This window comes from Chrysochloris asiatica, unplaced genomic scaffold (genome assembly GCF_000296735.1).
Source record: "Chrysochloris asiatica unplaced genomic scaffold, ChrAsi1.0 scaffold00046, whole genome shotgun sequence".
Classification (NCBI taxonomy): domain Eukaryota; kingdom Metazoa; phylum Chordata; class Mammalia; order Afrosoricida; family Chrysochloridae; genus Chrysochloris; species Chrysochloris asiatica.
Window position 1 is genome coordinate 2,467,617 of NW_006408564.1, and position 26,353 is coordinate 2,493,969.

Consider the following 26,353-nt stretch of genomic DNA (forward strand, 5'->3'; position numbering starts at 1 on the left):
TCTAAGTTGCCTGTCCCTATCTACCCTGTATACAGAGGGGATAGCATTGATACTTGATGTGAAGACTCCTTCCCTCTCTGTTGCTATTTAGAGCAACTACCTCCATGAATATAGGTCAAGTTCATTAAATTGTAGTAATTTACCCTCATTTTGTTTATCACAAATTATTATTATTATTATTATTTTATCTTCCTCTAGTTGAGTTCTGGTTATCAAGCCATCGAGGCTAGGTCAAATGGGTACTCTCTACAAGTATGGGTATTATTGTGTGTCTCCCTTCACTTCATATCAGCTAGATTCTTCACTCTCAGCTCTAACCCTCCCTGGCTATGTCCTTGTCCATGGGCTCAGATGTCCCCAGGTCTCACCTCAGTTTGGAACACCCAGCCCCTTCCTCTTCTCTCTCTCATCTCGAGGCCAACAGGAGTTGACCTCAGCCCATTTCTTCATTGCTGCCTTTCCTCCTCTTCCACTCACTAGTAGATTCATGAACTTTTTAAAGCCTTCTTGTATTTCCCTTTCCTCCTCCCCAATCTGTTCCAGTCACAGAAATACACAGTCTATTCGGGTGCCCACCTGTAGAGTTCTGAGCAGCCAGGACTGTCCTTTCTCAACAGTGGAAGAAGCAGTGTCCTAGGCAGTTAAGAACAAATGTTTAGATTCGATAAACCTGGACGTACACAATCCAGGATAAATGTTGGGACTTTCTGAGCTGTGATTCTATTAAAAGAGGAGCACAGAAGCTGGGTTGCTGTAAGATCCAAGTACAAGGTGAATTAGGATAGTGCTGATCAGTGAGACCTTACTGGTCCCAGTGCCTGTTGATGCATTACTATGGCACCTGCACTGGGCCTACTGTTGCCAAAAAATGGTCACCAAGCCCTGCTTCCACAAAGCTAACATTCCGGTGAAAAAGGAGATAGTAAACATGGAGTGCCTTCAGACAGAGTGATCAGGGAAGACCTTTATGAGTTGACACCAGAATGATAAAACAAAAACCCCTTGTTGTGGAGGTGGCTAAATTCATGGTGACCTCATATTCAGGATAGAGCTGTATTCCATAGGGTTTTTCATTTATCAGAAACAAATCACCAGGTCTTTCTTTTGAGATGCCTCTGTATGGACTCTAGTCCTGGTGTGGTGCTGTAGGATCAACACTGAACTTCTAGCCTCAAGGTCAGTGGTTCAAATCTACCAACCACTCCTTGGAAACCTTATACAGGGTCGCTATGAGTCAGAACTGACTTGATGGCACTTAACAACAATGACAGTTGTGTGGACTCCAACCTTCATTCAGTCATCGTCCAAGCATGTTTGCTATTTGCATGACCTAGGAATTCTCAGATAAAAGGAATCATCCATGGAAACACTGGGGGAAAGATAGTCCAGGCATGAGATACAGCAAGCACGAAGAGTCTGAGAGGAAAAATAGCTTGAATTTGAGAGAAAAAGAAAGAAGACCAGTGAGCTGATGCAACAAGCAAGAGGGTGTGGGGAGGGAGGGTTGGAGGGAGTGGAAATGATATGTGGCCACCCAGATGAATGAGGGACAATTGACACAAGGTCTTGGAGGCTGGTGTAAATTTGTATTTTACCCTTATTCCAAATATACTCTGTGGTAGAGTTTGAAGCAGAAAGATGATGATCTGTTTTGTGTTGTTAGATCCCTCTGGGTGTTTTGAGGAATCTAGGTTACAAGGATGAGTCGAACAAACTCATGGGCACTTAACAACAACGACATTGCTGTATTGGGGTAGTGGGATCAAGCATAACAATGGCTGTGTGATTGGCATAGGACCAGGCAGTGTTTTGTTCTGTTGTGCATAAAGTCACTATGCGTTGGTACCAACTCAACAGCATGTAGCATGTAGGTATTCAGTTGGCCTGTGGATAATTCTGCTCTTTGCAACTTTTCACTTCTTCAGCTATGATCAGTGAGGCTGATCTCTCAGCTCGGATCCCTTCCAAATGTGAGATTGTTTTTGCTTCCTGTGCCCGCTCTCTGCTAATGATCTGTCTTTCCCATCCTCCTCCTTGTATTCATCTCTTTTCGTCTCTTAGGCTTGAATTTAGAAAGCTCAAATCAAAGTTTTCCTGTTGACTTTGTGGATTAGATGTGAAAATACAGACAACCAAGACTAACTCTTGAGAGATGCTGTCTTTATTTCACATTTAGCACAGGAGTTCAAGCATAGGAAATGTTCTACACTGCAAAGCACACATCCTTAGGCCCTAAAGGATTCCAGAACCATCTGTCCATTCTCCTCCTCCTGTTATCAGCCTCCTAGCACCTCTCTTACCTTGTCCCCTGGATCATACATATCTGTCTAAGATCCATCACACAGAGTCCAAGATTTGTTTACTAAAAACCAAGAGATGAAATCTTTTTTTTCTTTCTTCTTTCCATGCTTATAGCAATTACTGAGCATGGAAAGAAGAGCTCTGTGAGTGTGGCACCTTCCTGTCTTCTAGGAATCTCTTTAAAGCCTGTGGTTCCCACTGTGCTTCCAAGGGGTGCACATTTAGGAGTCTCACAAGAACAGTGTGCAGATGGGTCTTCCTCACGGCATCACCTCCTGGGTGCACATAGTCCAGGTCTGGGCTGTGATGCACACAGATGCTCTCATCGGGTTCCTTTGAGGCCTTGTGTTTCCCCACGGGATGGGTGAGAATCAGACCCTGGCCTGCAGGGTGGGGCAGGCAGGAGTGACAATGCATGTTAATTAGCACTGTGCTGAGCTGTCATCAGGAAACCAGAAACCACATGTCCCAACCTGGTTTGGGGTTGGCACACCAAATTCAAACCAGCTGGCCTTTGTTTGGAGATGTGCCCTGGGAGGGTCCTGACCTTTTCTGGACAACATGATGGCTGGTATTCCTTTACCCTGAGCCCCATTTTAGACTCTGAAAGGCTCTATGAACAGAGGAGTAAGGATCTGCGATCGATCTGGTTTCAGTTTTGCACCCACTCTCTTTGATTTGTTTGGCAGGCAGGAGATGGTATGAGCTTAGTTATAAATGTCCTCATTTAGAGACACTCGGAGGAAACATGAATACATGCCTTCCTGCTTAGATCCCTTTTGTGACTACCTTCAGAACAGAAACTCATTTTCCCAAGGCCCAGTGACGGTCCTTCTACCCCTTTCTCTAGACTTATAGCATTCACCTTCCACCCTCATACCTCCCGCTCCTTTCTCCAGTTATTCTGAGCTGTGTGTTTTCAGTTCTCAGAAGGGGTCTGGCTCTCTCAGATCTTAAGCCATTATTTTATACTATTTGTACTAAACATACTCGTTAACCCTTATGCCTTTAGCTAACCATTTTTTATCCTTCGAATTTCGCCTTCACTGACTCTTGCTTAGGGCAGACCCATTTGATTGGCTATCCATGCTGTGTGTTTTAGCTTAATATTTACACTATTTTTGTAAATACTGATTATACCATTTGTTTACTTGGATCTTCCAGACCTCATGAGGGCAGGGACCTTGGTTATCTTGTTATTCCTCAGTAACAGTGTTAGAATTACAGGGTCCCTCTGTGTTCTTTGCTACAAAAAGCCCAGAGGACCCCAAGCTGAAGACGGTGAGCATAGTGCCCTAGAACTCAACATCAAAATAGTTTCCCATCCTCAAGATAATAGCATGTTCAGAACTTGTTTTCTGTTACTTGGGAAGATGTCATATCTTCCCAGCATATTAGAAACAAGAAAACAAATAAATGCTGTCATCATATCATGGTATATGCTGGCATATATAGTAGAAGGCACAAATATTGGAGACTCATATGCCTGGGTTCAACTTTGGTGCCTGATACGTATGAGAACATGGACAAAACATATATCCTCATTCAGTCTCAGTTGCCTTATCTCAAAAAAGGACATGAAAAGCCCCCGTTCACCATATTATCAAGAATATGATACATGAGTGAGTCAAAGCTTATCAAGTATTTGATAAATTACAAGTATTTGAAGCACCCAATAGATCATAAATATTACTGTTATAGAAACCACAGTGGTACAGTGGTGAAAGTAGTCACTTGCTAACCAAAAGGTCACAGATGAAACCCACAGCTACTCCTTGAAAGAAAGATGTGGTAGGTCTGCTTCTGTAAAGATCCAGCCTTAGAATCCCTAGGGGACAGTGCTACTCTGCCCTTTAGGGTTATTGGTTACTATGAGTCACAACCGACTGGGTAGCAGTGGGTTTGATTTGGATTGTTGTTATAGTTACTCATATAATAAAAACAGAATACTGTTTAATTTTTGTGGTTTATAACTCATTAAAGTGAAAAAAAAAAAAAAAAAGCATTGCATGATGGCATGTAGAGAGGATTTCCATTTCTGCCAGGGAGGATATATGAGTACATCCCATACTGATGTGTGTGTGTGTACATAGGTATGTATGTGCAAAAACCATGTGAGGACTTTGTCTGAGTTTCTCTGGCTTTACATGGGGAGAACCAAACTCACAAGCATCCCACCCTACAAGCTTCTTTACCCTTGTTTGACAGCAACCATCCCTCCCACAGGAGTCCTGGTGTGGTGCTGTTGGTTAATGTGCTGGGCTGCAAAGTCGGTTTGAACCACGAGGTTGGCAGTGCAAGCTAAGTACTCACTCCTCAGAAGCACTCCACAGCGTTGCTATGGGTGGAAACCAACTCAGCAATGCTTAACAACAGCAAATCCCTTCCACAGCATTCTCGGCTTCACATCTGGGTTCAATAATCCATTGCAATGGCCACACAGAATTCATGACAATACTCATGATTACTGGGTTGGTTAAAGAAGTGACTAGTATATAAGTCAAGATCAAAACCAACTCTAGGAAAAAACAGTTCTCCAGTCAGGAGCACCTCGTCTGCCCTACTGCAGACACACGCCTCACTCTTGTCTTCTGCTTCTTAGCCTCTGCCCTGTGACCCCTTGGCCTCTGCCCTGCTCAAGAAAATATTACAAAATTTTACCCAGTCTGTGAATGCCCAAAGGGCACATTCTGCAAGCCAGTCTCCTGCCCTTAGGCGCTCAGCTTTGCTCAGTCCATGGACCTGGAGCCTGCAGCTGCTTGTGTCTCACCATGCCACTGCCTCTGTTATTGCCTCCGCTGCCAATGTTTGTATAGATAGGGACCTTAGGCTCTACTCATGTTCTTCCTTCTTGATGGTCCTGAGATCTTCCATTTCTGCTTCTGAGATGGCTCCTTTTAAACTTATCTAGATGGCAGAACTAACCAATCCCAGTCTCAGAATCCTGTATACCTTATTTGCATGGATGCACCCAATCACTTAAGGAGCACTGATAGCGTAGTGGTTTCAAATTGGGCTGCTAACCTCAGGGTCAGCAGTTTGAAACTACCAGCAGTTCCATGGGAGAAAGATGAGGCTTTTCTGTTCCTGTAAAGATTTACAACCTTGGAAACCCTGTGCAGGGTCTCTATGAGTTGGAACCGACTCCATGGCACATAACAACACCACCACCCAGTCACTCAATGGGAATTAAGACATTGAATAGAAAAGCCGTATCGAGTTGATTCAAGGTGCCACACATAATATGTGAATATATATTTATTGTATGTATATATATATATATATATATATATATATATATATATATATATATATATATATATATACACACACAAACACACACAGTTTTTGTGTGCCATGGAATTGATTCTGACTCATGTTGTTGTTGTTACGTACCAATGAGTTGGTTGCAACTTATAGTGACCCTGTATAGAATTTCTGAGGAATAGCTGGCAGGTTTGAACCATTGACTTTGTGGTTAGCAGTGCATTGTTTATCCTACAAGGCCATACCAGGATTCCCCTGGATAGGGCTTCCAAGGAGGTGGGTTTGAACTACCAACCTTGCAGCTAGCAGTCCAGTGATTATCCTACAGTGCCACACTATGACACTGTGCATATATGTGTGTGTGTGTATATGTGCATGTGTGTGTGCATGAGTTCAAATTGATTTGATGCCAGTAAATCTCAATATATATTTTAAAGGGTTGATGGGTTTCTCCTAGGAGGTAAGCTATGGTTGGTTTTAATTTTCTTCCTTTAGCGTGTGTATATTTTCTATATTCTTCATGAAGTGGTGATGATGGATAGGAGATTGAAAGTTTTTAAGGAAAAAGAAAGGAATTAGCTAGAGATTAAGAAAGCTGGCCTATGCATGCTCCCAAGTCTCAAGTCTTCCTGTCTGTTACTAAACTTGGCGCTTCTTGGGTTTTGGCAGGATTTTTCACCCAGATCTCCACTTTGGCTGATGTGCAAGAAAATGTCATGGAATACCTCCATGTTCTCAGCCGGCCCAAAGTCATCGACCAGCAGCATGATGTGGTGTGGACCGAAGCTTACATCGACAGCACGGTGAGTCCCCGGGGCCCCTAGGAAAGAGGTTGAGGGGTTAACCTCATAAGTGGGGGGAGAGTTTTCCTGTGTTCATTCCAGAAGAGGGTACTTACATCAATATTCTCCAGTTATGGGGTTCAGTGGTCACCTTAGTGAGCAAGGCTGGTGACGAATCATAGTCTCATAAAGTATGTCAGACACTCTGAAAAGTGTCTAATTGTCTCCTGGCAGCTCACTTTTTGAGTCTGTCTTCTCTGGTTACTTTTTTTCTTTTTCTTCTTCCACATGGGTATAAATGCTGTCAGTGTTTCAGCAACTATTGACGTGCTCTTGTTAGAATCAGTCCTGACCATGTAGAGAGGTCTTGATTTGTGAATGTTTGGCTTTACCAACCAGTGAAAGCCACAGAGGCAACAGTTGTGTGTTCTCCCGTCAGGAATTGAGACTACACTGGCATGGTGGCTCCAAAGGCACTAGATTTTTATTTGAACTCTGGCCAGAGGATCATTCTAAATCTGAATTCCAGACAGAAGACTCTGATTTGAATTTGCTTCCAAGATGGGGTTTGCCAGTCATCAAGTAATGACTTGATGGCTGGGTTTTTTGGGTAATTTCAGGGTAATTTTTCATAGTGATAATGAGCCTGATGGGAGTGGCCTTTATCTTTTATTGATTGTAAGTGGCCTTTCCCATGGTGTTTTTGTTAGGACTAACATCATATTACTCACTGTACTGCAGACTCAAGTGTCCTTGGAGTGATCCTGAGGGCTTTCTTGGGCCTGCTTTTCTCTCCCTTAGCTCTTCCATCCCTGCTACATTGCTTACAGCATAGACCAATGCAGTATGGAAACGACATATGGGGCTCCATCTTGAAATTCCATGACATAGGCCAGGCAAGGACAGACTTGTCTAACTTTGACCTTAAAGTACACAACTGTTGTTGTTGTTAAGTTCCATCAAGTTAGTTGTGACTCATAGTGACCCCATATACAGTTTCTGAGGAGCAACTGGGTGAGCTTGAACTTGCAGTTCAAACCAACTTTGCAGTCCAGAGCATTAGCCCATAGCACACACCAGGACTCTACTACACAGTGGAACTATGGAAATATGATCATATCTCATTGTCAAGAAGGAATGCTATATCCAAGGAGAGAGCATCCTGAATAAAGTAGAGTGTTGAGTTAAAAATTTCTCTCTGGGTTTTAGAAAAGCCTGAAAAGTAACAGTTTGGTGTTGACTCATGAAAAAAATGCCAAAATAACCAATCTATCCTAACAGTAACATCTCTTTCTTTACATATAAATGGGCAAAGCATGAAAAGCAGTGGAAATGAGGAACCTGGTTGGCCAATCTTAAAGTGACTGAGTTCCCTAGTGGTTTTATGCATAAATCTTAAACAATTAGTTTGATCAGTCATTTGGTTTGTTTACTAGATTTTGAAAGATACAGGGCAGAGTCTGTATAATTGAAATATTATGGTGTGAGTGCTTGGATATACAGACTGACCAGTGGAATAAAAGGAGCAAAAATGGATTTGATGGCATGTGGGGATTCAGTATATGATAAAGGTAGCTCTGGAGTCCTGGTGTGGTGCTGTAGGATAAACACTGAACTGCTCACTGCCAGATCAGCATTTCAAAGCTACCAGCTACTTCTTGAAAGCCATGTACAGGATCATGACGAGTCAGAACTTATTTGGAGGCCTTTAGCAACAACAATAAATGTAGCTCTTCAGAGTGGGGTCAGAATTGACTTTGTAAGAAATGCTTCTGAGAAAACGAGACAACTATTTAGGGAAAGACAAAAAGGTCTAGTCTTCACATCATACCCAAGAAAAAAAAAATCTAAGTGGATTAGAGATTTAAAGTGTAAGACACAAAATAAAAGGTTAAAAATACTAGAAAAAAACCTAGGTGCATTCCTTTATGACCTGAATGTAGGAAAAAGGCTTTTTACAAATGATTCCAAAATCCAGACTCAGTAAAAAGAAAACATAAATGCATGTGACTATGGCAAAGAAAAAAATATATATGTAAAAAAAAAAAAAAACACCCTAAGACAACTTTGTTGCAGGTAAGGGTTTATAGTCATTGAAATGAAACAAAAGTATATGATTTGTTGAATATAAAATGGCTCAATTCACAATAAAAAGTTTTAAAAAAACAACACTCTGAGCAAAGTCACAAGGCAAATGATCAAATGGGAAAAAGTATTTGCAACACATAGCAAATATAGAGAAGGAAAACTTTTCAAACATAACAATAATTATGAGGGGGTCACAGGACTGGGCGGTGTTCGGTTCAATTGTACCCGGGGTTTTTCTGTGAGTCAGAACTGACTCAAGGGTGCCTCAAAACAATATATTAAGAAACATCTGCCCCCTCCCAAAACTGAGACTCGGAGGAAATGCATGCATCACCGTTGGATAAACACACACATCACCATTGGGGAGAAGTGGGGTAAAGGCAGCAATGAAGCGGCGAACTAAGCCTCACAATATTCAGAGGGCTTCTCTGGACTCAGTTGGGGACCTGATTGGCAAGCAGTGTGAGGAGACCCAAGGACTCCTGGGCCCAGAGTCAGTGACGTGGCCACGGAGGACTAGAGTGGAGAATGGAGCTGCCAGCTGATGGGAAGAGAGGGCATGTGCACAAGAACACCCACACTTGCAGATGACACCCACATGACCGAGACCAGATGACTGGATGATCAGAGCTCAACCAGGAGAAGAAAGGGGGTGGGGGTGGGGGGTAAAAAAAAAAAAGAAACCTGCAGAATTCCTATAGAAAAAAAAAATGAATAAGAGCATGACTAGATGATTCACAATAAATAATAAAATGGCTTTTCAACATATGAAAAGATATATAACTTTACTCATATTCAGGAAAATGCAAATTGAACTATAATGAGACAAGATTTCTCCACCATCCGAGTTAGAGATATGTAAAAGCTTAACTGAGCACCCTGTTGGTGAGACTGTGGGAAAAGGGACAGTCTCACACACAGCTGGTGGGAATGTAGAATGGGACATTCCCTGTGGAGGGGAATTTGGCAACATCTAGCACAACTACTTCTGCATTTACCCTTTGACCCACATCAACCCCTGAGTATGAATCTCCAACAATGGGAAATTACATATCCACAAGTTTATTCATTGAATACAATCCTCATCATTTAAAAATACTTGGATAAATTGGGATATATACATTGTTAAAAACAAGATGAGGAGGAGCTCTATTGGGTGCCATGGAATGATTTTTAGGTTATATTGCTAAGTGACATGAGCTAAATGCAAGAGTGATGGTATGTACTTGTATAGTGAGCTGCTTTTGTGTTTAAAAGGAGGAAATAAGAAAATAACATGTGTTTGCTTATTTTGTCAAAAAGAAACACAGAAAGTATGTATAAGAAACCAATAGAACTGACTATCTACAAGCTGGCAAGGGGCAGGAGGAGAAAAGGCGTGAGAGTGAGGGATACATCTCTGAATATACCTTTCTATTTTTATTTGGATTTAAAAAATTTTTTAATTTCAATATTTGGAAATATGTCAATGCTCTATGTAGTCAGAGTTATGACTAAATCAACATGATGGGGGAAGGGAAAAAAAAACAACCTTGAAAAAGAATTGACATGACCCAACATTTATTTCAGATTAACAATAAAACTACCCAGGAAAGGGGTGAGTATATGGATATTCTGGATATAGTACTAACAGGCACTATGAAATTTTAATACAGTACTTCAAATATCTATTTTCTATGTTGTTGTTATGTGCTGTGAAGTCAGTTCTGACTCATAGTGACCCTGTACAGGGTTTACGAGGCTGTAAATCATTATGGGAGCAGAAAGCCTCATCTTTCTCCTGCCGAACAGCTGGTAGTTTCGAACTGCTAACCTTGCAGCTCGCAGCCTGATTCGTAACCACTATGCTACCAGAGCTCCTTACTATGTAGTAGGTGGAAATAACTTCAGAAAATGTTAAAGTGCTTTCATGAAAAGTTGATTGTTTGTAGTTTTATGGTAATAACAGTTCTTGTTTTGTAAGTTTTGTAGTATTAAGCAAAGTGTAAATGGGGAACGTCAAACAAATACCTCTGGGGTCAGACTGGGATTGAAAGCTTTGGAATAAATTTCCAACTCTGTTTATAGAAACAATGGTTTCCCACTCGCAGTGTGTACATCTAATACTTAGATCCTGGCATCTAAACACCATTCCCCACTAGAAGGAGGGGTTCTTTAGAGAAACAGTTAATTTCAGGACTGGTGCAGGGAAGATACAAAAGAAAGCCTGGGATACTTTATGCCAGTACTCAAAACCTTAATGGTGTCGTAGCAAAAGGACACAGAACTCAGCGTGGCACACTAGCCAAATTAGGGACAGTTTAAGCATTAAGATTAAAGAGAATAGTAATGGATTGTTGTTGTTAAGTGCCATCAAGTTGATTCCGAGTCATAGTGACCCATATAGGGTTTCTGAAGAGCTGTTGGTGTCTTTGAACCATCGACCTTAGGGTTCACAAGACTTTTGGGCCCTGCACTTATCCTACAGTACCAGTCAAATTGTTGTTATGTACCGTCTAGTTGGTTCCAACCCATAGCGATCCTGTATAAGGTTTCCCAGGAGCAGTTGGTGGGTTTGAACCACCAACCTTGTGGTTCAAACTGACCTTGTGGTCTAGCTCATTATCTTTCGGCACCATACCAGAGCTCCTGCCACATCAGATTGTTGTTAAGTGCTGTCAAATCAGCTCTGACTTGTAGCAACCCTGTGTAGGGTTTCTGAGGAGCATCTGGTTAGCTTGAACTGCTGACTTTGTGGTTCAAACAAACTTGCAGTCCAGTGCATTAACCCACAGCACCACACCAGGATTATAGCCTGGTTGTTGTTGTTGATATATGCTGTGGAGTCAGTTCTGACTCATATCGACCCTGTACAGGGTTTCCAAGGCTGTAAATCTTTACAGGAGCAGAAAGCCTCATCTTTCTCCCACGGAACAGCTGTTCTGAACTGCTGACCTTGCGGTTCACAGTCCGATTCGTAACCACTACGCTACCAGAGCTCCTTTATTGCCTGGTACATAGAACAAAATAAACAAGTCCTTGCTACTAATAAATACATAAGCCTCAAAACAAACAAAAAAACTAGAAAATGAAATGGGTTGAAGATAGTGGGCACTAGAGTGCTGACTGGTAAATATGGCAGGCATGGTGGAGTTGGACAATCACCACTAATAAAGACTGGTTAGGATAAGATTCACAAGGGAAGGCTAAATCTAGTGGGACATTTTGATGAGGAAGAGAGATTCTCTTGTCTCAAAGTGTTTCCCCAAATATTTTTTATTAATGATGAGGGAAAAAATATGTATATATAGTAGAGAAAGGTGGCACAGTGGTTAAGCACTGAGCTGCTAAGTGAAAGGGTCATTGGTTAGACCCCACCAGTCACTTTGAAGAAGAAAGATATGGCAATCTGCTTCTGTAAACCTTGGAAAGGGTTCCTATGTGTCAGAATTGACAAGACAGCAATGGATTTTGTTGTTTGTTTGTTTATTTATATAATGGGAGGGACCAGACAGCATCTTGGCAAGTCACTGAAAGTAGCATCACCAATGAGAGGTAGATGTTCATCATGTGCCTGTGGAGAAGACGCAGAAGATGTAGGTAGTATTCCAGCTGAAGGATATAACCTGAAGTTCATGGCAGGAAAGAAGATAAGGCTTATTAATGTGAATTTTTTTTTAGATAATGTTAATCATTCAAAGCAATTGTTGCTTTAGATTTGATCATCACTTACATAGAAAGATAGATTGGTAGAAAGGTAGGTACGTAGGTAGAGAGAGACACACACAGCTGCGATACAGTCAATTCCAACTCACGGCAACCACATGCACAATGGAGTGAAACTTCACGTGGTCATTCCCACTGGCATGTCTGAGTCTGTTCCTGCGCCTGTCTATCTCACTGGGCATCTCCACACGTTCATTGGCCCTCTGCTACACCAAATAGGACGTCCTCCTCCAGCAACAGAGCTCTCTCGGTGACATTTTCTAAAACAAACAACTCAGACAATGTTTATTTGTGATCCATAGAGTTTCCACTGGCAATTTTTTAGAAACAGATCCCCAGGCCTTTCTTCCTAGTCTGCCTTAGTCTGGAAATCCCACTAATATCTGTTCACCATGTTGGTATTTGAAATACTGCTGGCATTAGTGTCCAGGATCACAGAAAAAAACAAGCCACCACAGTGTGACATACTGACATTTATTGGATATTGGGAAGTTAAGAAAGACAGAGGATCGAGGATCTGTTGCTATTCAAACTTTTCCACCAAAGACTCTTAACATCAGAAGCAAGGTAGATGGTTCCCAGGGATGAGCTAACTCTGGAAATGTTGTTGCAGAAGAACTACCTTTGAAGTCTTGTGCTTTATCTTAAACATTCATGTAAAATTTTCATTCTGTGCCATAATCATCCTTACTTACTTGAAAATACCTTTGTGTCCTTAGTGACTGCTGAGTAAAATTGGCATGTCGAGCTGTCAGAACTTACATATTCCACCTCTTCACAAACTCTTAGAGGTAAATAAAGCTAACCCACCAGAAATGGTTTTCCCAGATATGATAGCTTAACATTTCCTCTTTACTCTCCAAATTTCTGTTGTTGTATCTTTGTAAATGGGGCCCTGGTGTGACACTGTAGAATAAGCACTGAACTTCAAGGTCAGTTTGAACTGTGAGGTTGGACTTTCAAACCCACTAGGAGCTCTGGTAGCGTAGTGGTTACGAATCGGGCTGCGAACCTTAAGGTCAGCGGTTCGAAACTACCAGCTGCTCCACGGGAGAAAGATGAGGCTTTCTACTCCCGTAAAGATTTACACCCTCGGAAACCCTGTACAGGGTCGCTATGGGTTGGAACCGACTCGATGGCACTTAACAACAACAACAAGCCACTCCTTGGAAACCCTATACAGCAGGAGTGGGGAACATCCAGCCCGCAGGCCTTATAAATCCCGTGAAATTGTCTGGTCTGGCCCTGCCAAGGCACCTGCAGTTCCAGCCATCTTGTTGTTGTTGTTGTTGTTGTTGTTGTTGTTGTTGTTAAGTGCCTACAAGTCTTTTTGTTGCAGGAAGGTGAGTCCTGAATGGGGAGAAAGAAATCAGCCGAACACCAGTGCAATTAGAGGAAGAGGCTTTATTGCCGGTGGAGCATGGGTGGACTAATGTCCCAAATGCCAAGCTCCCTGATACAGTTTTCGTACTAACTTTATATAGGATTACATAGGGCTGAGTGGTGAGACCACCATGTTACTTTCTCATTGGTGGTTCCTAGATAAGCAGCTTTTTACAAAAGCAGAAGAAGCTGTTAATTTCCTTTGTGTGGGCAGGGGCCTCCTTCCTTAGTTTCCGCTCATATGGACCCTATATAGGGTTTTTGAGGAGCATCTGGTGAACTTGAACCACTGACCTTGCAGGTGTTAATGAAATGTTTGACCAAATATAGCAGACTAATTTTCAAGTGGTTAATTTGGAAGGCCTGTGAATGATGTTATAAATGTTGGCATAAAAAAAAAACAAAAGGAGTCCTGGTGTGGCACTGCGGGATAATGTGCTGCACTGTAAGGTTAGTTTGAACCACAGGGTCAGTGGTTCAAACCCATCAGTTGCTCCTCAGAAACCCTATACAAGATTCCTATGGGTCAGAATTGACTCGATGGCACTTAACAACAGCAACAACAATCCCTGTTGTACAGGGTCTCTGTGAGTTGGAGTTGAGTCAGTGGTACTTAGGAGTCCTGGTGTGGCACTATGGTCTAATGCATCAGACTACAAAGTCGTTTGAACTGCAAGGTCAGTGGTTCAAGCTCACCAGCTGCTCCTTGGAAACCCTATACAGGGTCGCTATGGGTCGGAATCGACTTGACGGCACTTAACAACAACAACAATGGTACTTAACAACAACAATTATCTTTGTAAATAGTACTGATAGTATATAAATCTCCTCATAGGAAGAGGCTTCAAAAAGTATGTGGAAATGCTATTATCTTTTCAGTCCATTTTCCTATGTACTTTATGATGTCCCCTCATAGCATGTCTTGTGAGATCCTTCTCATCTTGGTTATATGGAGAATCCTGTCAGACGATAAAGACCTCAGAAATTCTGTCCTCCTCTTTCCCGGGCCTGTTAGGTTAGAAGAAGGCAGTTGCTGCCCCAATAAGTACTTCTCTCAGGGAGCAACAATCTCTTCAAAGTCCTCTTTCAGCCTGATTTTATCAGGGTGAGGACAAAACACCTTTGTCATTTATGTTATTGTTGTTGTTAGGTGCCATTAAGTTGGTTCCAATTCATAGTGATTCTGTGTACACTAGAACAAAACACTGTCAACTCCTGCTGTGTCTCACAGTCCTATGCATGTTTGATCCTATTGTTACAGCCACTATGTCAATGGATCTCATTGAGCCCCTTCCTCTTTTCTCTGCCCTTCTGCTTTAGGAATCATGTCTCTCTCCAGAGACTGGTCCCGCCTAGCTACATCCCTGCTAGCATGTCCAAAGTACCTGAGACCAAGTCTCACCATCCTGGCTTCTAAGGGGCACTCTGGATGTACGTCTTCCAACACAGATGTGTTTATTTTTCTGGCAGCCCATGGTATCCTCAGTATTATTTGCTTCTACTATAATTCAAAGGCATCACTTCTTCTTTGGTCTTCCTTTTTCATTACCACCTTTCACATAAAGATGAGATGATTCCAAATATCATGACTTGGGTCAAGTCTACCTTAGTCCTCAAAGTAGTATCTTTGCTTTTTAACACTCCAAAGAGATCTTTTGCAACAGAGTAGTCTAATATAATATGTTATTTAATTTCTTGACTACTGCTCCTTTGGGAGTTGATGGTGGATCCAAGTAAAATGAAATCCTTGACAAAATTTATAGTTTCTACATTTATCATAATGTTGTTGCTTATCGGTCCAGTTGTGAGAATGTTTGTTTTCATATGTTAAGCTGCAGTATATATTGAAAGCTATAGTTTTTCATATTCTTTAGTGAGTACTTCACATCCTCTTGGCCTTCAGCAAGTAAGTTGTGTCATCTGCATATCACAGGTTGTTAATGAGTCTTCTTCCAATCCAGATGCTGCATTCTTCTACATAGAATTCAGAGTTTCAGATTATTTGCTCAGCATACAAATTGAATAAATTTGGTGAAAGGATACAACCTTATCACATACCTTTTTTGATTTTAAACTCCAAATTTTCCACTTGTTCTACTCTAATGGCTGCCTCTTGGGCTAGGTACAGGTATTACATGAACATAATTTAAATGTTCTGGAATTCCACTGTTTGTAATATTATCTATAATATGTTATGATCCACAATATCAAATGCCTTTGCATAGTCCGTAATACTGTGTCATTTATACCTGGTAACATGTATCTGCAGAGGCTAAATTCTGAGCTGGACACACTGACTTTGGTCAGGAAACTTCCAGCAGGTCAAAGATGGATTGGCAATCGTTAAGCCCTTGTTGTCAGGACACATATTTACATCCAGGCTGTCCTATGGGATCCAGCTTGTAATAATGAAAGAGACCAGACTTAGGAGCACTTGGTGTTGGTAAAGCTGGTAGTTTTGGAAATTTTTGATATTTAAACATTTATAATCTACATAAATTCATTATCTGGTATGGCAATCCAGGATTAAAACAGGACTGCTAACCGCAAGACTGGTGGTTTAAATTCACCAGCAACTCCTCAGAAATCCTATAGAGGGTCACTGTGAGTCAAATAACAAGAAGTTTATTACCCTCTTCCACTGAGTCAGTTTCAATTACAGTGAACCAACTTAATGCCGCTTAACAACAACAACAGCACCATATAGGGTTTCTTGGGTCAGGTACATGACCAAAGTCATGGTATTTTCAAACACCTCATATGTGAAAGGTAGACAATGAATAAGGAAGACTATAGAAGAATCAATACATTTGATTGGAGAAGAGTATTAAAAGTACCATGGACTGCCAGAAGGAAGTAAAATCTTTGTCGGAAGACGTATAGCCAGAATGCTCCTTAAAAGCTAGCATGGCAAGAGTTTGTCTTTCATACTTTGGACGTGTTATTAGGAGGAACCAGTCCCTGGAGAAGGACATCATGCTTGGTAAAGTGGAGGGCCAAGCAATGCCCTCAAACATAACAACAAAATGTAAGGATGAGGCAGGACTGGGCATTGTTCCATTCTGTTATGCATAGAGTGACTATGTGTTAAACCTGACTCCGCAACAACAACTTACAGGGTTTCTAAGACTACAGATCTTTACAGGAACACACAGCCTCACCTTTCTACCTTGGAGCTGCTAATGGGTTTGAACTACCAACCTTGTGGTTAGCAGCCCAACACCTAGCCCCACAGCACCACCATGAATCCTTGTTTTTATTATGTACCATTGAGTCTATTCCATCTGATAGCGGCTCTGTACAGGGTTTCTGAAGATCAGCTGGTGAATTTCAACCACTGACCTTGCAGTTAGCAGTACAGTGCTTATCATACAGCGCCACACTGGGACTACCATGGCGCCTTAGCTACCTAAATTTATCAGAATAACCTGGGTTTGAGTGCCACGTATATTCTATACTAACTCAGTGACCATAAACCAGTTACATAGCTTCTGTGAGTGTTGTTTTTCTCATTTACAAAATGGGAGTAAAACCTGCCTCTTGAGATTGACTATAAGAATGAAATAAAATAATGAATGTCCATTGATACCCATGCAGGGTAAACCTGGGAAAGAAAACCTAACCCCTTAAATGGTAAATATGCGATAAATACTAGCTGTCATCATTTTCCAACCTCAGGAAAGTTCGTATGAATTTTATGTACTTGGTTGTGGGAAATTATTAGAAATACTCTTTTTTCTTTGAGATATCTCTCACCTGTTAACTATAATATACCTTTTTGAAAATGAAATTCAGTACATTGGAAGTGCTGTTTGTTGGAAATACACTTGAATTCTTGGGAATTCATTTTGATATAATTTGGGATAGCTAATCAGGAGTTCTGGTGTGGCACTGTGGGTTAATGAGACAAACTGCAAAGCCATTTGAACTGCAAGGTCAGTGGTTCAAGCTCACCAGCTGCTCCTTGGAAACCCTATACAGGGTAGCTATGGGTCAGAATTGACTCCAAGGCACTTAACAACAACAACAACAATCAGGCACTTGGCGGCCTGGTATGGTGCTGTGGGTTAATGTGCTGGACTGCAGGATCAGTTTGAACCACAAGGTTGGTGGTTCTTGGAACCGCTTCTTGGAAACCCTATGCAGCATTGCTGTGGGTCGGAACCGACTCAATGGCACTTAACAACACCACCAATCTGGCACTCTTGGTCTGGGAAGTGATGCCCAGGCTCAGTGCTCTCAGGGAAGACAGGATCTTGTGTTTCAGCAGTCAGGTAGAGCCCAGATCAGCCGAAGGGAGATTAAGCATGCACTGATTTGTCCAAGAGAAGGGAAATACATGGTAGGAGCCCTCTTAACTGACTCCGCATAACTAACCCAATGCCCTGTATTTTCTTCTATCTCAGTTTGTGCCTATTACCCACAGCACACTGAATATACTTGCTCTGGAAGGCCATTTGGGCACCTAAATATTCTTGTCGTACTAACAGTCAGTCTTTATTTCTCAACCTATTTGTATCAGCTATAATTTTTTTTCAGCTATAATTTTATGACTACAATTGAATAATTTAATGAAATATTATTTAAACCATTGAATCATGAATATAAAAAGAATGTTATGCTTCTCTAAATATTTGGATCAATGCCTTGGGAAGACTAAAGAAATGTACTAAATAAAATTTAACACTATATTACATACACTGGTGTGGTGCTGTGGGTTAATGCGCCAGACTGCAAAGCTGTTTGAACTGCAAGGTCAGTGGTTCAAGTTTACCAGCTGCTCCTTGGAAACCCTATACAGGGTCACTATGGGTCAGAACTGACTCGACAGCACTTAACAATAATTACTTATGGGGAAAGAAACCCTAAAAGATTAGGGGTGGGGAAAATTACTGGCATTCAGAAGAAATGGGTATTTAATTTTTGTTCTGTTCTATAATTAACCTTGATTTGCTTATTTTGTCCTAGACTGATGTGATATATCTGGTGGCTGGGTCGGTATCTATACTCTATTTTATTGGCTCTTAATAGTGTCTGGAAGCTGTTTGCTCCAGGAAGGAAAATGACCTTCCAAGATACAGACAGCAGGGTCATTAATTGGATGTGAATAGCTTTGTTTCCCAGGTTGAGCTACAAATCCACTCTTGCAATCTGTCAGCATCACCTGGACCAACCACTGTATTCACTTTGTCATGCAGTGTAACAAATTACCATAAATTTAGCATCTTAAAGCCTCACAAATGTATTATCTCACAGTTCCAAAGGGTCAGGAGTCTGAGCTCAGGCCAGCTGCTCCTTCTCCTTAGGGTCTTACAAGTCTGCAGTTCAGTGTGTGCCAAACTGCCATTCTCATCTGAGGCTCAGGGTCCTCTTCCAAACTCAGTCAGGTGGTTGGCCGAATTCATTTCCTCATAATTATAGGACTGCGTTCCCCACGTCCTTGCTAGCAATTGGCTGGGGATCTTTCTCAGCTCCTCAAGGCCACAGACCACCACTTGCCACCTTGCTTCCAGTCCAGCAGGAACTCCTTTCTCTGAAGCTTGACCTTCTTTTAAAGTTTACTTCAGTTAGGTTAGCCCCACTCCAAACAATCTCCCTTTTGATGAACTGAAAGTCAACTGGTTAGTAGCCTAATCCCAAGCGAGATAGCCCATCTTATTTACACACAAAGAGAGGGAGTCATACAGGGCACATACACTTGGGGACAAGAATCATGGGGCCCTCTTAGAATCCCACCTTCATCCACAGCATCTGGCCATGTGTTGTGGTGTGAGAAAGATCGTGCCAGAAGAAAATGTAACCCCTTCCTCCTCCTGCAAACGCTATCAAGAGACCATTCTTCGACCATGTGTTCTTCGGCCATGTCTGTTCTTGATCATATCATTTCTTCCCACCACTGATGTCTTGAGCCTATTACATTGCAATCTGAAAGATTCCTCTAGGTATCAAATTCTGGTAAGACAGGTATTTTTGATTATCTAGTAAATTTGGACACTTTGAAAAGTTTGTTTAATATAGTTTTTAAAATCATCCTTCTCTTTGATAATCTGCATAGTAAGGCAACAGAAAACCCTGTTTGCTTGACTCCTCAGTTATTATGCTGAAAACCCAGCAGCAACAAATATAATGAGTGTGGCGCTGTGGGTTAATGTACCAGACTGCAAAGGCATTTGAACTGCAAGGTTGGCAGTTCAAGCTCACCAGCTGCTCCTCGGAAACCCTATACAGGGTCGCTATGGGTCTGAACCAACTCGAAGGCACTTACCAACAACAACAATTGATTTAATACTTAAATGAATAGCTTAAAATAACATGTAAGTATGGTACTCACCCTTTTTATTAATTGCAAATTGGTTCACACAGTTCTGGGTTCCCAGAAACTCAACAGAAAAATATAACCATTCATAGAACTGAGTTTCAATTCTTGTACATGAGATTCAAGAATTGCATTTAATCAGGGTTGATTCTAGAATCTAGAGTGGCAAAACTTTCCTTTCAAAAGGACCCCATTCTCCCTGTCTGTTGCTACCAGTCTGATTAAATATTCTGTTTCCTGCTGGGCTGTTCTTTTCAATTTGTTTTCCTGGTGAAGTCCAAATAAATGGATTCATGTTAACAACATTAATTATACTTAATCTAATAAGATCTCATGTATTAATTGACAAAATAGCAAACAGCAAAATTCTGAAAGTTATAGACTTCTCATGTGAATAGAAGTCATGCACAGTCCTTATCTCTTATGTACAGAGTGAAAAATCATTTAATGGAATGAGTTCATTTGCAAACAAATGGCTTGTGCTTTGCAGTTGGGTCTTAATCAGTTTGGGAATGCTACCCAGTTTACAGTGCTGAGCGGAACCAGCATCATACTAAGTAAGCATCAAAATTCCTGATCAACCCCTCCAGGGGAGTTTGCACAGGCCACAGTGACACGCAGAAGGGAAGCAGAGGAAATCTTTTCAGAAACAGTGGGAATGTGACCATTTAAAATAATGAGAATTCATTACCAAGTACTCCTGCCCCTCCCCTTTGCTGGTAATGCAATTCCGTAAGCAATTTGTAGAAACTTTCAAACCAATTAACTTGCATTTGCAAATTAGACAGTTAGCCCTCCTCCTTACCCCCCACCAAGTCCAACTTGGAGAAAATGCTTTGCATTTGATGAATTGCACATTTGTTTCAGTTTCCCATCTAGGAATGGCACCTAGGCCATTAAAAGTCATTTGGGTGATTGCTTTAAACTACAACATATCTTACTGCCTAGAAGCAATTACTCAGGGGGCTGAAGCCATTGTAAGGAAGTTGCTGGGGTTTGGAAACTGAATTTACAGTATTTTCCCAAGACACCCTTGCATATCAAAGAAGTTCAACTCATCTAAACAAAAAGACACAAGTAAAAAGAAACATAAACCATCCTGCTGGGCTGTGGAACTGAGAATGCCATCTGCATTACATGGCATGGAGGAAACTGATTACACTGGGACCTCTATTTCATAGCAGATGGGTTCATTAAATTTAATAGCCTCCAGAGCCTTTAGAAACCATGTTAAAAACATGTGGAGCATGCTGTGACACTTCACTTCTGGCCCCACAGTCATTTTAACTCTGGCACGGACTATAAATATTACAGTACTTTATTTCCATTGAAACCGATTACTATTATAATTATTTCATTTTTTGCTAAGAGATGTTAGTGCTAAAAATATGAGTGCATTCCTGGTTTTGGTAGTATTTATATTCTTCCAAATATTTTCCTCTTCCACTTGATTCTGTTAGTTTTTTTTGTTGTTATTTTTGTTTTTGTCATTGCTTCCTTTCCAACTTTATTTTTGAATTGGTGTTATAAATTTTTGAACTGATGGTACAAATTATTATTTACAAAAAACATGTTATACCATGCTTATCTGGATGACCATCAACTAGTAGAAAGCTTAGGACTGAATATGAAAACTATTTTGGATTTCAAGAGTGTATTTCTCATTTCTGCTATTATGATGTAATAATTTATAATTGCTTATAGTGAAAAGGTGGAGTCCAGGTGTGGCACTGTAGGATAAGCACTGGACTGCTAACTGCAAGGTCAGCAGTTCAAACCTACCAGGCTCTTCTCGGAAACCATCTATAGGGTCACTGTGAGTCAGAACCAACTTGACAGCACTTGGTAGCAACGTAATGAAAGGACATCCTCTGTTGTCTTTCATTTAGAAATATATAAGAAAATCAATCCTGAATAATCTTATAGCATGATGAATTATATTCAGTGATCTTTGTTTACAAGTAATAGAACCCAGTTTGAGAGCTGGAGTGGGTTCTGACTCATAGTGACCCTGTATAGGATTTCTGAGGAGTGGTTGGTGAGTTTGCATTGCCAACCTTGTGGCTCAAACAACCTAGCAGTCCAGTGCTTATCCTAGAGTGCCACAGCAGGACTCAAAGTAGCAAAGGCCAAAAAGGGAATTTGTCTTGAGGCATATCTAGATTCAGGTGAAAATCCAATGTTACTTTGACTTATTCCTTGTAGCGACCCTGTACAGGGTTTCCGAGGGTGTAAATCCTTACGGGAGTAGAAAGCCTCATCTTTCTCCTTGATTGTTACTGGCTTTAAAAAGAGAACAAAGAGAATGATTATTTGGTATTGATGTTTGTCTATTCCATCTATGGTATTTGCCTCTGTTGAGACTGCACCTGTAGTCACCCAATACTCCCAGGCAGTTTCTCTCAACATGGTGTCAAAGATAGCTTCCATCATGCGTGCACTTTTATTGTCTTTAGAGCTTCTGATTTCCTTCTTCCTCTTCCCACATCTATATGAAGTCTAGCAGTGTCCTGTTTGTATTACACGCCCACCCTGAGAGGTTCCATGGCACTATTAGCTGGTGGCCTGAATCTCACAAAGTAGAGAAGGTCTTTGGAGGACTGAGAAGTGACAGAATTCTGCACAGAGATTTTCTGAGAACCGAAAATTAATTCATCTCCAAGATCAAGTATCCAATGGAATGCTTAATGGTTCCATACATTTAAGCACTGTTGTTGTTTTTAGGTTCCATCACGTTGGTACCAACTCATAGTGACCCTATGTGCAACAGAACGAAACACTCACCGGTCCTGGGCCAACCTCACAATCGCTGCTACATTTGAGCTCTTTGATGCTGCCACTGTGCCAATCCATCTCATTGGGGGTCTTACTCTTTTTCTCCGACCCTCCACTTTACCACACATGATACCCTTCTCCAGTGACTGGTACTTCCTGACAGTATGTTCAAAGCATGAAAGACTTTATGCACTAGAGCCCTTTAATTAGGAAACTGATTCCGTGGATTCTAAATGTATAGAACATACAGAAAGAGAGCTATTCTGGTAGACAGTGAGTATGAAGCCCCTATGCTTGGCCATCTCCTCAACATCTAGGGAGGCTCAGAAGAATTGTTTTGTCCTTTCATCAAACTATAGAACCTAGGTAGTGTTTTAAATACTCATTGTGTCAATCTTTGATAATGGCAATGTGAAATTCTCTGCTGTGCTGCCAAATTTGCAAGAAGGTTCTGGGTTGGTTCCAATTAGCAGAGGTGGTATCGAAGATTGGAGATTGTATCTCAGGCAGTATATGAAAACCAAATATTGAAAAGGTTATTAAAATGGTAATATTTAATAAAATGTCTGCCTTATTTCTTCTTCATTACTACACATATTTGAAAGTTGGCCCACTGTACTTGTGTCATTTCTAAAAACCCACCCAAGCAAGGGGAGAATTATTGACTGAATACAGGGGCAGACTCAACAGGGGTAAGGACTATCCAGGAATAGAAAAACATCAATATCAAACAACCACCATCTTTGTCCTGAAGCCACATAACCTCTTGTCTCTGTATGTCTATTTTCTAGCATGTCTGCCGTAGTGTTTTTATATTCTCTGCAGGCCAGTTCTCTTGGCGCCTATTGCTCATGGGTGAAACAGAATCTCCTCCAAGCCCTGGATTTATGTGATGTCCCAGTTCAAATTCTCAAGAGAGATAGACTCAGGGTTTGTGCTTCTGCGTCTACTCTCCTGAGTAAATTACATATCTCAATTACAAAATCCAGTGTTTCTACTGAAGTCAGATGACAACTTACACAGTCAGCAATAGCCAAGGATGAGTCAAGTGACAGAGCATCAGGGACCTCAGGTAGCAGATTCTGCAGGAAAAGGCTGTGGGTAGGAGGAAATGACAGCAGTATGAAAGAGTTGGCATTTCTAGACCTCAGACTTCCTCTCTCAGGTTTCTTCTGCACGCTTCATTGCCAGCTGGGATTTGATACAAACTCACAAGAGCATATGTTCTCCCCTCTTCTCTGGGTGCCAGTTTCCTGTCTTTAGCCTCAGTTACCCAGTGAGTACCCCACCCTCCTTTTCTCCCTGATCTCATTTTCTTGACTTTGTCCTTCTTCCATGAGCCATCCCTGCTGTGTGGGTGGCAGTAACCCTTCTCCCTTGTACTTTCTGAGAGCTAAAGGAGGTATTTTGGCCACCACAATTGAATCAGTATTGCTTTTTCCCCCTTCATTGCCCAGATATTTGGGCAACTTGGATTCTCAGGGCTCATTCTCATGCTTTCACATGGTTCTGACTAAAATGAACACATTCCTTTTCTTACCAGCATGAAGAACAATTAAAATAATCCCGGAGAAACAGCCTGTGGTTTCCTATCAGCTGCCAGTTTCTCTTCTCTTGCTGTACACAGGATTTTCTTTATGTGAAAGATCTGATTTTTTTATTCTTACTCCATAAGGGATTCGCTGCCAAATGTCAGTGAATTATCTATAAGGCCATGGCTCAAAGAAAACTGTAGATAAGAGCATTTCACCTTTCCTAGACTCTTAAACTGCTTCTGATGAAAAATAAGCAGAGAACCACTTTTTGTTGACTTTCTCTCCCCATTAAAGATTATTTCCTTCTGGCCTTTCACACCTGCTTGTGAGCGATGTGACAAATGGGGGCTCTTTCCAACCTTAGACTCTACTGGTGAGAACCTGATCTTGTTAGATTTCCAAACCAAGCAAGATGCTCAGTGCCAGTTCCTGGTGGGGTGGGGGTGGGGGGTGGGGAGAGGATTCTCTCTTATTCTGAACAAAGAAGGGAAAGGCAAAGACAGTTGTTTATTCAGACAAAAGGAACATGCTTTCAGATCAGTTTCCATTATGTTTAACCAAGAAATCTGGAACATCAACACCTTTTCTGGTTGATGGAAGCAACTATTAAATACTCTTGTAACTGATTTATTTTCTAAAGTGATCAAATTAAAGGTGGCCTAAGAGGAAGCCAGGTTGGAATACTTATTACTCAGCCTCACTTAGCCCACTGTTAAAGGAACGCCCATGAGGAGGCGTTCCTTGAGAAAGACAGGATTCCAGTGCACCCTTTGTTTATCAGTTATCTTCCATAGGATCCCAATATGAGAGGCCAGTGGGCAGGACTTTCCTTGTACTTTTAAGGGCATGAAAATATATTAAATGACTACCTGCCTCTGAGAAACAAAGGACTTTTAAAGAGCTAATTTTGAAAGACTTTTACAAATAGATGAGCATTTCAATTGTCAAATAATAAACTTGCTGATCTAAATGAGGGTAGAATCACTACTGGCTCAATCCTCTTCACACTCCACTGCCATCGAGTCATTTCCAACTCGTAAAGACCCTGTAGGACAGCACAGAGCGGCTTCAGTGGGTTTCCAAGGCTGTAAATCTTTACAGAAACAGACTTGTTTCAGTTTTCTCCCTTGGAAAAACTATTGGGTTCAAACCACCAACCTTTTGGTTAACAGTTCAGCACTTAACCCACTGTGCCAACAGGATTCCTTCAGTATCCTCCAGGGGAACCTAACTGTACGTTTTTCAAGCACTTGATAACTTTAGTTTATATCCCAGTCTTCTTTTTCACTTTTTCCTCTTCCCTTCACTGCAACATCCAGCCTTATCCTAGTCTCAAATTCACAGCCTCAAGAACCAACTCTTGTGTTTTTCCTTACCTAGAACACTGCACATGTTCTTTGTGCAAGAAGCAGTCTTTTCCTCACACCCTAACTGGCTGCCTCTGGGCTTATCCTTTGCGCTCAGTTTCATCACAACTTCTCACAGGAGCTTTTCTCCTTCAGATTCACCTTCAGACCAGAGTGGGGACTTCATTATATACTTTCTAAGTATTTACCATCATCCTAGAATTCGTGGTACTATATATCACAATCTCCAATTTTATTTATTATTCTACTGAAGTATAAACTGCTTGAAGATGATCCACCAGCATGTCCAATTCCTTGTGTTGTCCTCAGTACAGGTTTCGGCACATACTATGTGTAGAAGTAACTGTGTGAATAGAATCAAACAATCAAAATGGACTCTCTACAGTCTATAATCTAGTCACAGGGTAAGTCTCATAGAATCAAGAGGAAAAATGGCATTGAGTAAGTACATACAACATGCTCAAGGAAACGTTGACGATGATGCCATTCTTACATGACAAATGTGAAACATAGTTACTTTTGATTCTTTATGTCCCATAGATGTCAGGTAGGAATGTCATCATCCTCAGTATTTCACTGAGCATGTTGTGTGTGCACATCAGCTGAAGATCATCTTTGTTATGCATATGATCAGTGTATCTTCACGTGTGACTGGGTTTCTCTTTCAGATACCCAATCCCACCAACGAAGCATTTGCCATTCACTTCAAATAGGTCTCATTTTTTTTTTTTTTTTTAAGGTTTGTATTGTGGATTGAGTGAAAGTTTACAGGGCACATCATCAGTTTCACATTCAACAATTCTTATAACTTGTTTCATTACATTGATTATAATC

At 41.2% G+C, this 26,353-nt stretch overlaps 1 protein-coding gene across 1 annotated transcript in view; it reads left to right on the top strand.

Annotated features, from left to right (window-relative positions):
- The window catches only part of CACNA2D3 (calcium channel, voltage-dependent, alpha 2/delta subunit 3), a 1,461,104-nt gene that overhangs the window by 1,000,980 nt on the left and 433,771 nt on the right, over positions 1–26,353 (top strand). The window contains exon 13 of the mRNA XM_006862056.1: positions 6,238–6,371. Within this exon, the coding sequence (XP_006862118.1) occupies positions 6,238–6,371 (134 nt within the window). The remainder of the gene's footprint in view (positions 1–6,237; positions 6,372–26,353) is intronic.